Source organism: Centruroides vittatus, unplaced genomic scaffold (assembly GCF_030686945.1).
Source record: "Centruroides vittatus isolate TY-2023 unplaced genomic scaffold, ASM3068694v2 scaffold_2520, whole genome shotgun sequence".
Taxonomy (NCBI): Eukaryota; Metazoa; Arthropoda; class Arachnida; order Scorpiones; family Buthidae; genus Centruroides; species Centruroides vittatus.
In genome coordinates, this window is record NW_027122689.1 from 1,335,690 (window position 1) to 1,349,302 (window position 13,613).

General features: G+C 36.4%; 1 protein-coding gene across 1 annotated transcript in view; it reads right to left on the minus strand.

The window, feature by feature from the left end:
- Positions 1–13,613, minus strand: part of LanA (laminin subunit alpha) — a 167,504-nt gene that overhangs the window by 74,934 nt on the left and 78,957 nt on the right. Inside the window, 3 exon segments of the mRNA XM_067285291.1 lie at positions 1,357–1,501; positions 1,632–1,702; positions 5,270–5,598. Of these exon segments, the coding sequence (XP_067141392.1) occupies positions 1,357–1,501; positions 1,632–1,702; positions 5,270–5,598 (545 nt within the window).

Here is a 13,613-nt window from a genome sequence, read left to right on the forward strand (position 1 = left end):
GACAATAATTACACAAACATTTATGTTATTTTGTGAAAATGTCGATAATATAACTGATGGTATTTTAAATACCCTTCCTGCAATAGAACTTCAAATATCACAAAAACACCTAGCAAAGAAATATAATATGGCTAAAAAAAATTAGTTGCATTAATTATTCCATCTTTTTTACTATAATTGGCTTTATTAATTCATAACTATCAAATGAATTTTTGAACAATCATCTAGTAAAGTCTTATCACCTAACAAAATTGTACTGAATGTTATATAATTTTTAATATCTTTGAAGTATTATTGCTAAATGATAATCTATAGAAACTAAGAAAAATTTTATTCATCAAAAATCACAAATAATCATTTATTTTGTCAAAAGCAATCATGTAATGAAAAGTGACAACTTGTTTCATTGCTTATCATCAATTTCAGTGAAATGTACCCACTCGGGGTTACTGGGTGTATGTACCATAGCATCACTCCTTTGATTTCCACAATGGTTAACAAAATTTATAGATAACAAAATTAAAATTTAATTGTGAGATTAGTAAATTTCTAAAGTTTCAATTTAATGGTGCACTAGAGAAAATATTAACTAAACGAAACATGAAAAAAGTCTAACAAAAGTGTTTGGTGATCAAGATAAGATCAGCTTCCGCAATAATTCACGCAGATTTTTAAAAGTTGGATTTTAAGCAATTTTTGAGTCTTCATAAATGAATCAATCATCGAGACTGATGAAGTCAAAAAGATTTAAAAATGCTAATTAAATCAAACACATTTACAGTTTAAATTCTAAAAAGCTATGTGGATTATCATTTACAGCTAAAATTTTATATATAAGTAAAAAACAATTGCCATATTTATAATATTAGTTTTTATATAATTATATCGGCAATTATATTGGGCTATTATATCACGATTATTTTAATTACTAATTAATTTAATTAGTATAATAGCCTGATATAATCCAGTAGTTGTTGGTTTATTATGTATGTACTGTACAATACATTGCGTTTGTAGATGTTAGTTTATGTATATTAGTTTTTAACTGGCATTCTGCATGAAAATGAATAATTTCTCCTAATGAATAATTTTATCAATATTTAAAAGAAAAAAAAAATTAGTCCTAACAATAATTTTGGAATATTATTCTAAAATTATTGTTTACTGTTTACATTTTTGTTCTTCATATCACTTGAAACTTTTGAATTTATCTTAATGGATAATAATTTTTTGCTGTGTTCAATCTTTTGTAAATTCTTAAAAGGAAGATATTTACTTTTTTATGAATAAATAAAAATATATGAATTAGAAAAAATAGAAACGAAAAACAAATAAATTTTTAGAAAATGATTTTACCTTACAGTGACATCTGGAGTTATCTTGGTCGCAGATTTCTTCCGTAGTTCCTCGTAAATCACAACTGCACAGATGACACAAAGGAAATGCCCAATATCCCGATTTGCATCTGTCGCACGCTCTTCCGACAATATTAGATTTACATCTAAAAAACATAATTTGTTATGAAATATAAAACAAAAGCTCTTGAAAATTTTTTAACAAAAATCGTTTGAAACAGAATTTTTTAAAAGATTGACATGTCTATTAAAGCCACATGTTCTGTCATTACTTACTCACACTGACCACTATCGAGATCGCATTGAAGATTGCCTCTATCCACTCCGAGAGGATTACAGCTACATTCCTGAATTTTTGTAACAAGATTTAGCATTAATAATAAATAAATAATGATAATTATTTAAATTTATTTACATTTAAACTATTAATTTCTAATGTGCAATATATGGATCTTAATTGGCACATTTTAGTATATTAATTTATATGTTTGATCACAATAAAGTCAATATAAATATTGCCTAAAATATACATCATCTATGTATCCTTCAGCATTGTGGTGTTCGTAACAAGAGGTACACGATCCCGCGAGCGAAATGGTACAAAATAAAACTTAATACAAAGTAGTTTTATTCTCTCTGAACAGGTTCTTTACATAGGATCCCAACTTTACAACTTCTAGAATTTTATATATACAGGAATTAAAAGTTTGTCCTCAAAAAAAACAGTTATCTTGCACACACGCGACAACCTGACGAGGACCGTATTCACTTACACTAACTTATACTAACTTAAAACTAAAAGAAATTGGAAGAATAGAAGAAATAAGGAAAGATAAGAAAAGTAGTAGAAATACCCGGGTTTCTTTGCGATGTGTCTCTTGGTGGGGAACAACTTCGGATCTCTCTCTTTTGTTACGTTTGTAGCCCTTTTCCTTATAGATCTTTCGTCTATAATCTTTTTCTTTCAGACTGAGTCGTCTTTCCTCGATGATCTCTCTCTGCACTTTATCCTCTTAGATCACCCTTCTCCCTTTCTGGAGCACTCCTTTTCAGCTCCTACCTCTTCGGGATTCCAACCCAGACTTCCTTCAAAGTTCTCTTATAGGAATTCCTTCCTATCGATTCCTTGGCTCCTCGTAGCCTCCAATCGTCGGACACTCAATCTGGAGCGCTACCTTCTCTCGTCAAGAGCTCGACCCAGACTGGCACTCTTTCTGTCTGTTTTGCTTCAGGGCCTCACTCCCTCTTTTGTTCTTACTATTGAGGGAAAGATAATCCTCCCCCAAGGGCAAAGAGTTAGACAAAGAGAGTTCTAGGAAGAGTTAGACAAAGGAAGTTCTAGAAAGAATTAGACAAAGGAAGTTCTAGAAAGAATTAGACAAAGGAACAAAGAAAATCTAAGACTAATTCAATATAAAATATACAAAATATACAATATCATGGCCGACGGCCACAGCATTATAAATTCATATGAAGACATTCTGTTTAGCATTTACTGCAACAATATGCTACCTCATTAATAAAATAATTACATTTATCTAATCATTTTGTTCATTATCTTATACATATCTGTAATATTAAGTCAATTATGATAAACTTATTAAGATAATTAAAATAATATTTAACAATTGTAAGTATTGTTTTACTGTAAGGAAAGTATTCTTCTTAACATTTAGAAAAATCAACAAAAAACTTAAATTGTTACTAATTTACATTATTAATGGCTTACAACAAATTTTATCTTTGGTTAATCTAAACCAGTGATTCTCAAACTTCTTGGATCCACCGCCCCCTTTGTTCCATAAAGTTATACCCAACGCCCCTAACCTATTTTCTCTTGTGTGAAAAAGGATTGGAAATATTCTTAGGAAAACTTTTCTATGAATCTCACACTTTGTGCCCTTACCGTACATTGTTCTCAACATCTGGAAACCATTAAACGCAATGTTTCCTTTTATCCGTTTAACAGAGGAAAGGGAAATGCTGTCAGTGACCCCAACTTTTGCCTTTGGTCACCGTTCAGTACCCTGCCTCCAGCACCCCCTAGATTTACTCACTGCCCACAAGGGGGCATTATCGCCCACTTTGAGAAACGCTGATCTAAACAGTAAAATTATTATTATTAAATGTAATTCAAGCAATTTTTATATTGTAAAACAGATATTGTTTAAAATTACATTATGTATTAAGAGTTTAACCCGAATGTTTTGATATCCCATTCAAACATTTTGTTTTGATTTAATATTTCCTTTAAAAAGTCTGATCTAATACATTTTCTGACCATTAGACAAAGCATTCACATTATGTATCTATTTGTAAATCACAGAAAATAGTCTGTGGTTGCCATTTAATTGAGGGCATTTATAAATGCATTGTTTATCTTGTAGCAAATACGTGTTAACATAACATCTCTTATGTATGCACAGGCATCACAAGAGTATCTCGTTGTGATATCTGTTTTGAATAAAAAGTGTCTATTCAGAGATTAGTATATGTTCAGGCATCCTTTATCAACTAAAACTTTCCTAACCATGAGTGTGTAATAACATGATTTCTATCAATAATTTAGTTAATAAAATGTTAATACAGTCTTCCAAAATTAATTCTATTATTTTTAATTACTATAATTGTGTTAATTATTACTTTAAAAGTATGCATTGTACATCAATTAATCAAGTAATTTTCCAAGTTTTATCTCCCATTTTCATTCAAACATCTTTTATACTTCCTTTAGGAAGCACCATAAATGAAAATGGCAACTCCACAATGGAGAAAGTGTTTTGTGTCCCACAGTTCATAAAGCCAGAATCACTCATCATTGTGCAATGTGAGTAATCTGCATGAACTATTGAATACAGTTGTGGAGCTGAAGATGCTGTAGAAGTGTCACTGTGGGAGCAAGTAATAACAGATATGCCATAACAAATGTAGTAAAAATTTGAGAATCAATTTGATGTGTCTTATGTGACACGAGATGCACACTTTGAGAAATTTTAATGGACAAATGTAAAACTTGGGGAGTTTTCCAAAGTTTTAACGCACATTACAACACTCTCAGATAATAATTAACATAATTACAATAATTTGAAATGGTAGCAATTTTTTGGAAGACCCTATATAATAACAGAATAACTTTTCGTGTTATTTAATATTTTGATTATCAATATATTATACCAGATTTTAAAATAAAAATTAATGTTTACTTTATATAATTAAATACCAGTGTTTTTCAACCTTTTTCTTATCGTGGACTGGTTAAATACACTTATGAATTATGTTTCTTTATATGTCTATCTAGAGTTACTGTATATAACAAAATATATACAGTAACTCTAGATTACTATTTAAATGTCACCCATAATCAATGTTCCAGCATAGGTACAATCACATATTTTTCTGCAGACTGGTAAAATTTTTTCATGAATTGGCTCTGGCCCATGGAATGGCAGTTGAAAAGCACTGCTATAAACAATGTTATTTTTGATAAATTGTATTTTTGAAGTAAATTTAAATTTTTTATTATGTAACATATATTTACTGTCATGCTTATCCTTCTTCACAATCTCACAATCCCTTATTGTCCATATAATCTATGTTTTTCAATTGCAATTTTACTGACCATGCTATTTTATTTTAACATTAAAGCTTGTGTTGGTGAGGGATGACTATATTTATTAAAAATAAAAAAATGGATATAAAGTTGGTTTTTGTTAACTTATGTTATAGGTGATATTTGTTCCTAAACATTACACTTTGCAAAAATAACTTGTTGGGACATAAATTTAAATACAATTGCAAAATTTTTCTTAATTGGTCCTAATTAGGCAAATTTTTACACTTCATTGTACAAAATACACAATAACTTAAAATTACACAATAATACACAAAATTAAAGTATTTTTGTATTATCGTACCTCGCAACCAATAATTGCATCAAATCCATAGGTGTGAGGTATGCACATGTCGCATTTCTCTCCCGTTACTCTCGGAGGGCATATGCACTGGCCGGTGGTCGGATGACAGATGGCAGTCGAAGGACAATTGCACGGTTTGCAATTGGGGAAACCGAAAAATCCCGTCTGACAACGAGAACAAGTTCGGCCTATGACGTTGGGTCTACAGTTACACTGTCCACCAAACTCGTTACATTCGTAACTGTACGAGCCGTCCGTATCGCATTTGCACGGCAATGCACCATTATTGTATTCGGACGTAAGAGAAAATGTCGACTCTCTACAATATTCTGTAATTAAAAAATAAATTCTGAATATTATGTTAAATAAACAATTTCTATAAAAACATTTATACAGTTTGTTTTTATCATATTGATACTGAAACAAATTTATATATTAATCCTTAATAAACTTATAGAGTAGTTCAGTTTTCTCAACTTTGAATACTGGCATTCATTTCTTAATTCAATGGTGTCCCAGGCCAAATTCTGCCAGTGGCACATATTAATCTGGCCCACAAACATATTTCACACATCAATTATAAATGATAGAAATAAGTCTACTTTAATTATATATGAAATATATGAAACATTTGTGCATCTGTCTACAACTTATATGACATTTTGTCCACCAACTGAAAAGTTTGGGCACCACTGTCTTAATTGATCAGTTTATATAATAATTTAGTCAATTAAATACAAAATTTAGAAGTTCACATTCTTGGAAGAATGATTTTTGTTCTATATTTCCTGTCAGATAACATATTAATTAATTAAATATTATATTTAACAATACTATTATAATCTAAAGTTAATTTTTGATTAATGCAATTATCTTAAGAATTACTTGAGAATCAAAATTGAATCCAAAATAAACAAATAATGCACTGATTAAAATTTTTTTCTTACTAATTAAAATTACTTTTAGTTGCACCAATTTCTGCTTTATTGGACTAATTACAATTTATGATAGACTGGAGAGTAATACTTATTAGTTTTATTTTTAAGAAATATTAATATCATAAAATATTATTCTTGATAAACTGATTTAAACAATATAATTAACATTCTCAAAATTACTTTAATTTCATTAATTTAACAGAATATTATTATATAAAACACAAAATAGGTGATGAAAAATAATATTTTAAAAAGAATACAGTTTTATTAAGAAAATTTAGGAATTTAGGATTTAAATTTAATGTTTAAAACTAACATTTTAAACATTAAATTAAAAATTTTGTCACATTGTAAATTCATAACTTTAAAATTACAAATATAGTCAAACCTCGATTTATGAACTTAATTTGTTCCTAAAAGTTGTTCAAAAATTGATTTATTCTCAAACCAAAACAAATTTTCCCTTAAGAAAAAATGTAAAATGGATTAATCTGTTCCTCACCCCACCCTTTTTTTACCCTTTTTAGCAGCATTTCGTGCATTAAAATGCAATATAATATTATATTATACTGTGTATATATTATATACATCTATATCCATTTTAAATATATATATTAAAAGCAAAATGTTTTGTCATTGCCGACTGAAACTGAAACTAACACTTTACATAAAATGCCATAAATAGAGACTTGGCTTTGCCTGGATGAAATATAACCAAATCAATCAAAACAGACAACAAGTACTTTATCCACACTTTCCAAAATATTGTGTTTCAATTGCTTTGATTTAAATTTAAATTAATTAATTAATTTTAATTTTATTTTTAGTTTTGGAATAAAAACCAGAGTTTTAATTATTATTTTATTATTTTTAATTAACTGGCTACTTATTATTATTAAATATTACATAAATCGTTATTATTATAATATATAATATATTAATAAATTTTTGTTATTTAATTTGAGTTAAACACTTTTTAATATGAATTGTTGGGTGTCATTTATATTATGTGAATATAATTTTAAGTTATCACATTTCCTCTCTTGCTAACATATATTTCCAAAATTTCAGTTGCTTGCATGTATATGATGATTAAACTCTGTCCAGATTGTACTTTTCCTTTTAGTATGTCATGCCACATGTTTTACTGCATACCAACATACTTTTTACTTTTTCGCTTGCTAAATATCTGTTGTGTGTGTCCCACTCTCGAGAATTCACTGAAGTGCCTGTTTGCAATGGTGCTGTCTGCATCGCAATTGGACTAATGACAACTGGGCTACCATGCTCTTCTCAGATGAGAGTAGATTCGGTCTATCGTCTGATTTTAGACGGCAACTGATATGGCACGAGGTTAGCAGCGCTTATCTTCCCGAAAATATTCAGGAAAAGGATTGATATCAGACTCGTAGTATCATAATTTGTGGGCAGGAATCATAGTTAATGCCATAAAGACCTGTATGTGCTTGATCAAGAAACCATGACTGGCCAATGGTACATTGATGAAGTTCTGCTCCCACATGTTCGATTTTTCCGAGGTGCTGTCGGTGAAAAGTTTTGTTTTATGGATGATAATGTGCCTTGTCATTGCACACAGGCTGTAGAGGAGTGTCTTGAGAGCGAGGATATTCATTGCATAGTCTGGCAGCCCGTTCTCCTGACCTGAAGCCAATTGAAAATGTATGGGCTGTCTTGGGGAGACATATTGCTGGTCGACAATATCCACCGACAAACAAGGAGACCTGCATCTGTGTAGTGAAAGAGGAGTGGGATCACTTGCCTCAACAGCTCCTGCATCATGTTGTTCTGAGTATGCCATGTCATGTATAAAGTTGCATCGCACTTCACGGTGGCTATATCCCTTACTGACATGATGCTCAAGATTGTTTGTAGTAAGTATTGTGCATTTTTTGTACAACCATGTATTCAGACAATATGCACCTTTTACAAAAACACCCCCTTTTGACATCCTGTGTACTTCGTTTGAACATAATTATTATATTAAATCATGTTGAATATGCGGTCAACACTATTGTTTTCTTCTCGGTCTACAACCACATGTAGTTTTTCATGTACATGCCCATTTCTTCTTTGACCTTAAGTTTTGTCCACCAGTGTATGTAATTGTAAATAGACTTACTGTGAGTAATTCAACAACTGCACATTTCAGTTGATTTGAATAAGACTTGACAGTAAAAATATTGTAGTGCTTCGCGACTATTTTTTTGTTGTTCCGGTTTTTCCCTTCACCCCCTCGTTTTTGCTCGTGGTGTCACCTTTCCTGTTTACCCCACGTTGGCAGCCATATTGGCCAGTAGAGGTCGCGTGAGGAGGATATCCGGCCGGGACTGTATAAAAGGTCAGGATCCACGTGTAACAGGACTTTTTGGCTGTTGGTTGCGGTGTGTTAGCCACGTGTAGACAGAAGACCGAGGCGCCGAGTGAGAGAAGTAGGAGAGAGGAAAGAAGACGAGATCGAAAAGAAATCCGTTTGCATCCAACCGATTTCAACGTAACAGTGGAGAAGAAAGATAGCCAAGAGACAAATGACTGATAGAGGACTCATCCAAACAGATTAGTGTCTTTATTTGTTTCCTGTACGCGGTGTAAAATTGTCGCAAGTTATTTTAGTTTGTAAGTTCCCCTTGTCTCTTTGTTACGCGCTATCCGTTGCCCCATTTTTTGTTTCCTTTATTTTGTCGTGAACTTCCCCGATAATCCGAGAAAGGTGAGCGTATGTTATTATCGATATTGTATTAAAACAGTACTAAATTAAATGCCGAATATTTGTTAAGCCGACTTGTTCATCGTTTTTTTTTTTTTTTGTCTATCCCTGCAGACATTACTCTACAGGGGGAATATAACATTGGCGTCCGCGACAGGATAGTTTGTGTAAAGTCGGCCCGGCTTGCTCACCCTTCCTCCATTCCGGGTGTAAGAAGAATTCACTCGCACGGTGTAATTAAATTGTCGTCGGCTACCTCCCCTATTTGTGATGGAAACTAATGAGGTTAGTGGATCAACAGGAGAAATATGTAACGTCCCAATTGTTACCGGGTTCATGGGGATGATTCCGTGCTACTCCAACCTGCCCGGAGATATTTTGGATGTCCACAGGTTCTTTCAGACTGTGGAAAACGTGGCATCGTTAGCTAGTTGGGAGGAAACCGTCAAGGTGACAGTGGTCCAAGCTCGGCTTAAGGGGGAACCGCTATCGGTATTTTTCGATCTGAGGGACCAAGGGGTCACTCGTTATGAAGAAATTAAGGAGGGGCTCATAAAGTGCTTCGGCCGGAGGGATAGGGAGCAGGACCCCTTCGACCAAGTATTGAAAATGGCGCAAAAAAGGGGAGAAAAGGTTTGCGAATACGGTATCCGCATCAAATCATTGTTTTCGCAAGCGGTAGCTCGAAATGGAAATCTTTCCACCCTCCGCGATAATGCGGTGAAAGATTGTTTCATGAAGGGACTAGCTTTCGACATTCGGAGACAAGTGATTCAGAGCCGGCCAGAAACATTGGACCAAGCCATTCAGAGAGCAGAAGAAGAGGAGGAAATTGAAGCAGCTTGCGGGAAGAGGGGGATCGCAAGCGAAGTGTGTACCAACTCAGAACAGGTACTCACTGACAGAGAGGATAAGGTTAATAGCCGAATAGCAAGCCTCGAAAATCAAGTTCGGGCGTTAAACGAGTCGGTCGCCTCTTTGGTCGAATGCGTTAAGGGAAGTGGGGAATTCGGGAGAAGAAAAAGACACGAGAGAAGGTGTTACTCGTGTGGTGAAAGGGGACACCTAGCAAGAAATTGTAAAAAGGACAAAAATTTAAACTGATGGTGGGCCATTTGGAGGGTCAGACAAATGGCCAGCACGTGAAGTTAGAGCTGACCTCAATTGTAAGGATATCGGAACGGGGCTTGCCTGTTGTTGAAGGGTCAATGTTGGGCTATAAAGTTGTATGCTTGGTCGACACGGGAGCAGAGAGGACGGTCATAAGGGATGATTTAGTTGACACAATTAAGAAGTCGAACGTAGGAGGGATCACGCAGAATGACTCACGCATCAAGGGAATGTCAGGGATCGTACTTAAGAGCGAGGAGGCAGTCGCCATCGAATGCAAGATGGGCAAGGAGTATGGGATGAGTGTGAAGGTTCCTAGCATAAGCTTCCCTATTGGAACGGAGTACGACTTGATTTTAGGTATGGATGTCATTAGAGAACACCCCAGGTTACTGTCTGCAATTATCTCGAGCATTAGGGCAGAGAGACTGAGGGGGGGAGACGATTTCTCTATCAACGTTAATAGGGAAGTGAGTTATAAAGTGGAGGCGTGGGGATTGGCACTTAGATAATGGTGTTAGAGATAAAGTAGTAGGGATACTAAAGAAATACCCAGATGCCATTGCCGACGAGGTGGTCGAGCTATCCGGTACAAAGCGTTACGTGCATTCCATCGATCTAATCTCCGAACGTCCCATTAACGTTAGGCAGTATCGCATCCCGTACAACTATCTACCTGGCCTCAAGAAGCAGGTTGACGAATTTCTAAAGGCGGGGATATGCGAAGAGAGTTCGTCCGAGTGGAACTCCCCGATACACGTGGTCCCTAAGAATTCTGGGGAGATCCGGGTTACCCTAGACCTGAGGAAAGTGAACGAAGTGACAAAAACACAAGTGTTTCCCATGGCCCGGATAGATGACATCTTGTCCCAGTTAAACGGTAATAAATATTTCTCGGTCCTTGACCTGAAAGCTGGTTACTTCCAGATCCCGTTAGACCCCAAGGTGAGGCATGTTTTTGCCTTTTCAACTCCTTGGGGAAAGTACCAGCTGTGTCGGATGCCACAAGGGGGGAAAAACAGTGGCAGGTACTTTCAGTATGTAATGACTAAGATTCTGGCAAGGTTCGTGGGAAACAGTTGTTTTGTATTCCAAGATGATATAGTTCTGTTTTCGGCTACCCTAGAAGACCACTTGGAATTAATAGATCGCGTAATTAACACACTGCATAAAGAGGGGCTTAAGCTTAACCCAAGGAAGTGCCAGATACTAGCCGAGGAGGTGCGATACCTCGGCCACATAATTAATGTAGAGGGTGTACGCCCTGATCCGGGTAATATCGACTCTATCAGTATGGTGAAACCTCCCAAGAGTGTGAAAGGGGTGCGTAGCTTCCTCAGATTGGTGGGGTTCTTCCGTACCTTTATACCATCATTTGCTAAAATTGAAGAATCCCTAACAGAGCTAACAAAAAGGGGAAGAGGTTTGTGTCGGGTCCAGAATGTCAATGCGCATTCAAGAAATTGAAGGAAGCAATATCTAAACCTCCCATTTTGGCACATCCTAACTTTGAAGAATCCTTTTTCTTGCACACCGACGCGTCGGAGCGATCTGCGGCAGCGGTGCTTGAACAACGAAGGGAAGGTGGGCTGGTGCCGATTGGTTATTTTAGCAGAAGGTTCCAGGAAGCCGAGGTTAATTATTCGACCATAGAGAAGGAGTGCTTGGCGATAATACTAGCCCTAAGGCACTTTAGATTTTTAATTTTGGGGCAGAAGACCGTGATCTTATCCGACCACAAGCCTCTTGTCTTCCTTAGTAATATTCAGAACGGGAGCAAACGCTTAATTAGATGGGCGATGGAACTGACCGACTACGACGTTGAAGTGCAACATGTGAGTGGCGTGGATAATAAGGTAGCCGATTTTCTGTCGAGAAATGTTAATGAGATTTACCGCATGGACACGGGCCCCCCAAGCCACATAGCTCCCGATAAGTACGACATAAAAACATCACAAGATAAGGATGAATTCTTTGGTCCCATTAAAAGAGATTTGCTTAGAGCCCAAGCGAGTCAGGGCGTGAGCAGTGAGTCATCAAAATACATGGTTGTGGATGATTGTTTATATAAATTAGGTTACATTAGCACTCGTGATCAGCGAACGGACCAAGTGTGTGTGGGAGAGAGTATTGCCGCTGACTTAATTAAAGCTATACACACCAATGAAATGTTAGGGCACTGGGGCGTGAAGAAAACAATGAGAAACATTGAGAGGCGCTATTATATACGTAATTTAAAGAGAAAAGTCGAGGAGGTAGTTAAAGCTTGCGAAAGGTGCCAGAAGCACAACGTACACAAGGGAAAGGCCCCGTTCCAAGGGAATGAGATCACTAATGCACCCTTTCAGAAAATCGCGGTCGACATAGTAGGACCCATGAACACAACAAGCCAAGGGAACAGGTTCCTACTTGTCATGATCGACATATTTACAAGATTTGTTGAGACCTGTCCACTAAAAGACCAAACCGCGTGGTCAGTTAGTAACGCCATATTTGATAGGATAATTTGCCGCTATGGTGCACCCGAAGTAATAATATCCGACAGGGGAACGAATTTTCTATCTTCATTGTTTGCAGATTGTTGTAGGTGACTGGGGATTAAAAGAAATATCACCACGGCGTATAGGCCGTGTGCCAATGGGTTGTGCGAGAGAGTCAACAGGTCGCTAGTGGAGATGATAGCTAAGTCCACAGAGAGGGGGGGAGCTGATTGGGACGAGATGATATACCCTGCATGCTTTGCGTACAACAACTCCAACCACTCTGCCACTAATGAATCGCCTGCCTTCCTCCTGTACGGAATGGATCCCCGCATGCCTAACTTTGAGTACCCTGTAAGGGAGGAGACGACCGATGAGCGTAGAGCATTTCTGATTACGAAGCTTCGCACGTTGAGGGAAGGGGCAAGAATGCGCGCTGAACTGTTTAACAGGGGTAGAAGAGAATATAGTAATAAAGGCCGTAGCTTGGAGAGATTTGGGGTAGGGCAAAAGGTGTGGCTGAGAAAAGGGGGCATGGAGAAGAGTAAATTCTCCGAGAAGTACAAAGGACCATTCCGTATTATTAAAATCGTAAACCCTACAACATACTGCATAGAAGGGTGTAATTTTAAAGATAGAGAAACGGTCCATGTGGATCGATTAAAGATCTGCTATGGACACGTTGAATCGAGAAGGGGCAGTACGAGTAGGCCAAACAGGAACAAGAGGAAACTGCGAGAGCCTGAGACGGAAGAGGAGGAGGAAGTCCAGGGAAGTAGGTGGGTTAGGCCACCTGGGATCAGTAAAGGGAAAACACCTGGTATCGATAACATTCGGCCAGGCAAGGACGTTGAGGGAGAGGATGCGCACAGGGAACGGTACAACTTACGTCACCGGCAAATTGACTTCCGTCGTTTACACAACGGCAGTTGACGTCTTCCGAGGGGAGATATGTAGTGCTTTGCGACTATTTTTTTGTTGTTCCGGTTTTTCCCTTCACCCCCTCGTTTTTGCTCGTGGTGTCACCTTTCCTGTTTACCCCACGTTGGCAGCCATATTGGCCAGTAGAGGTCGCGTGAGGAGGATATCCG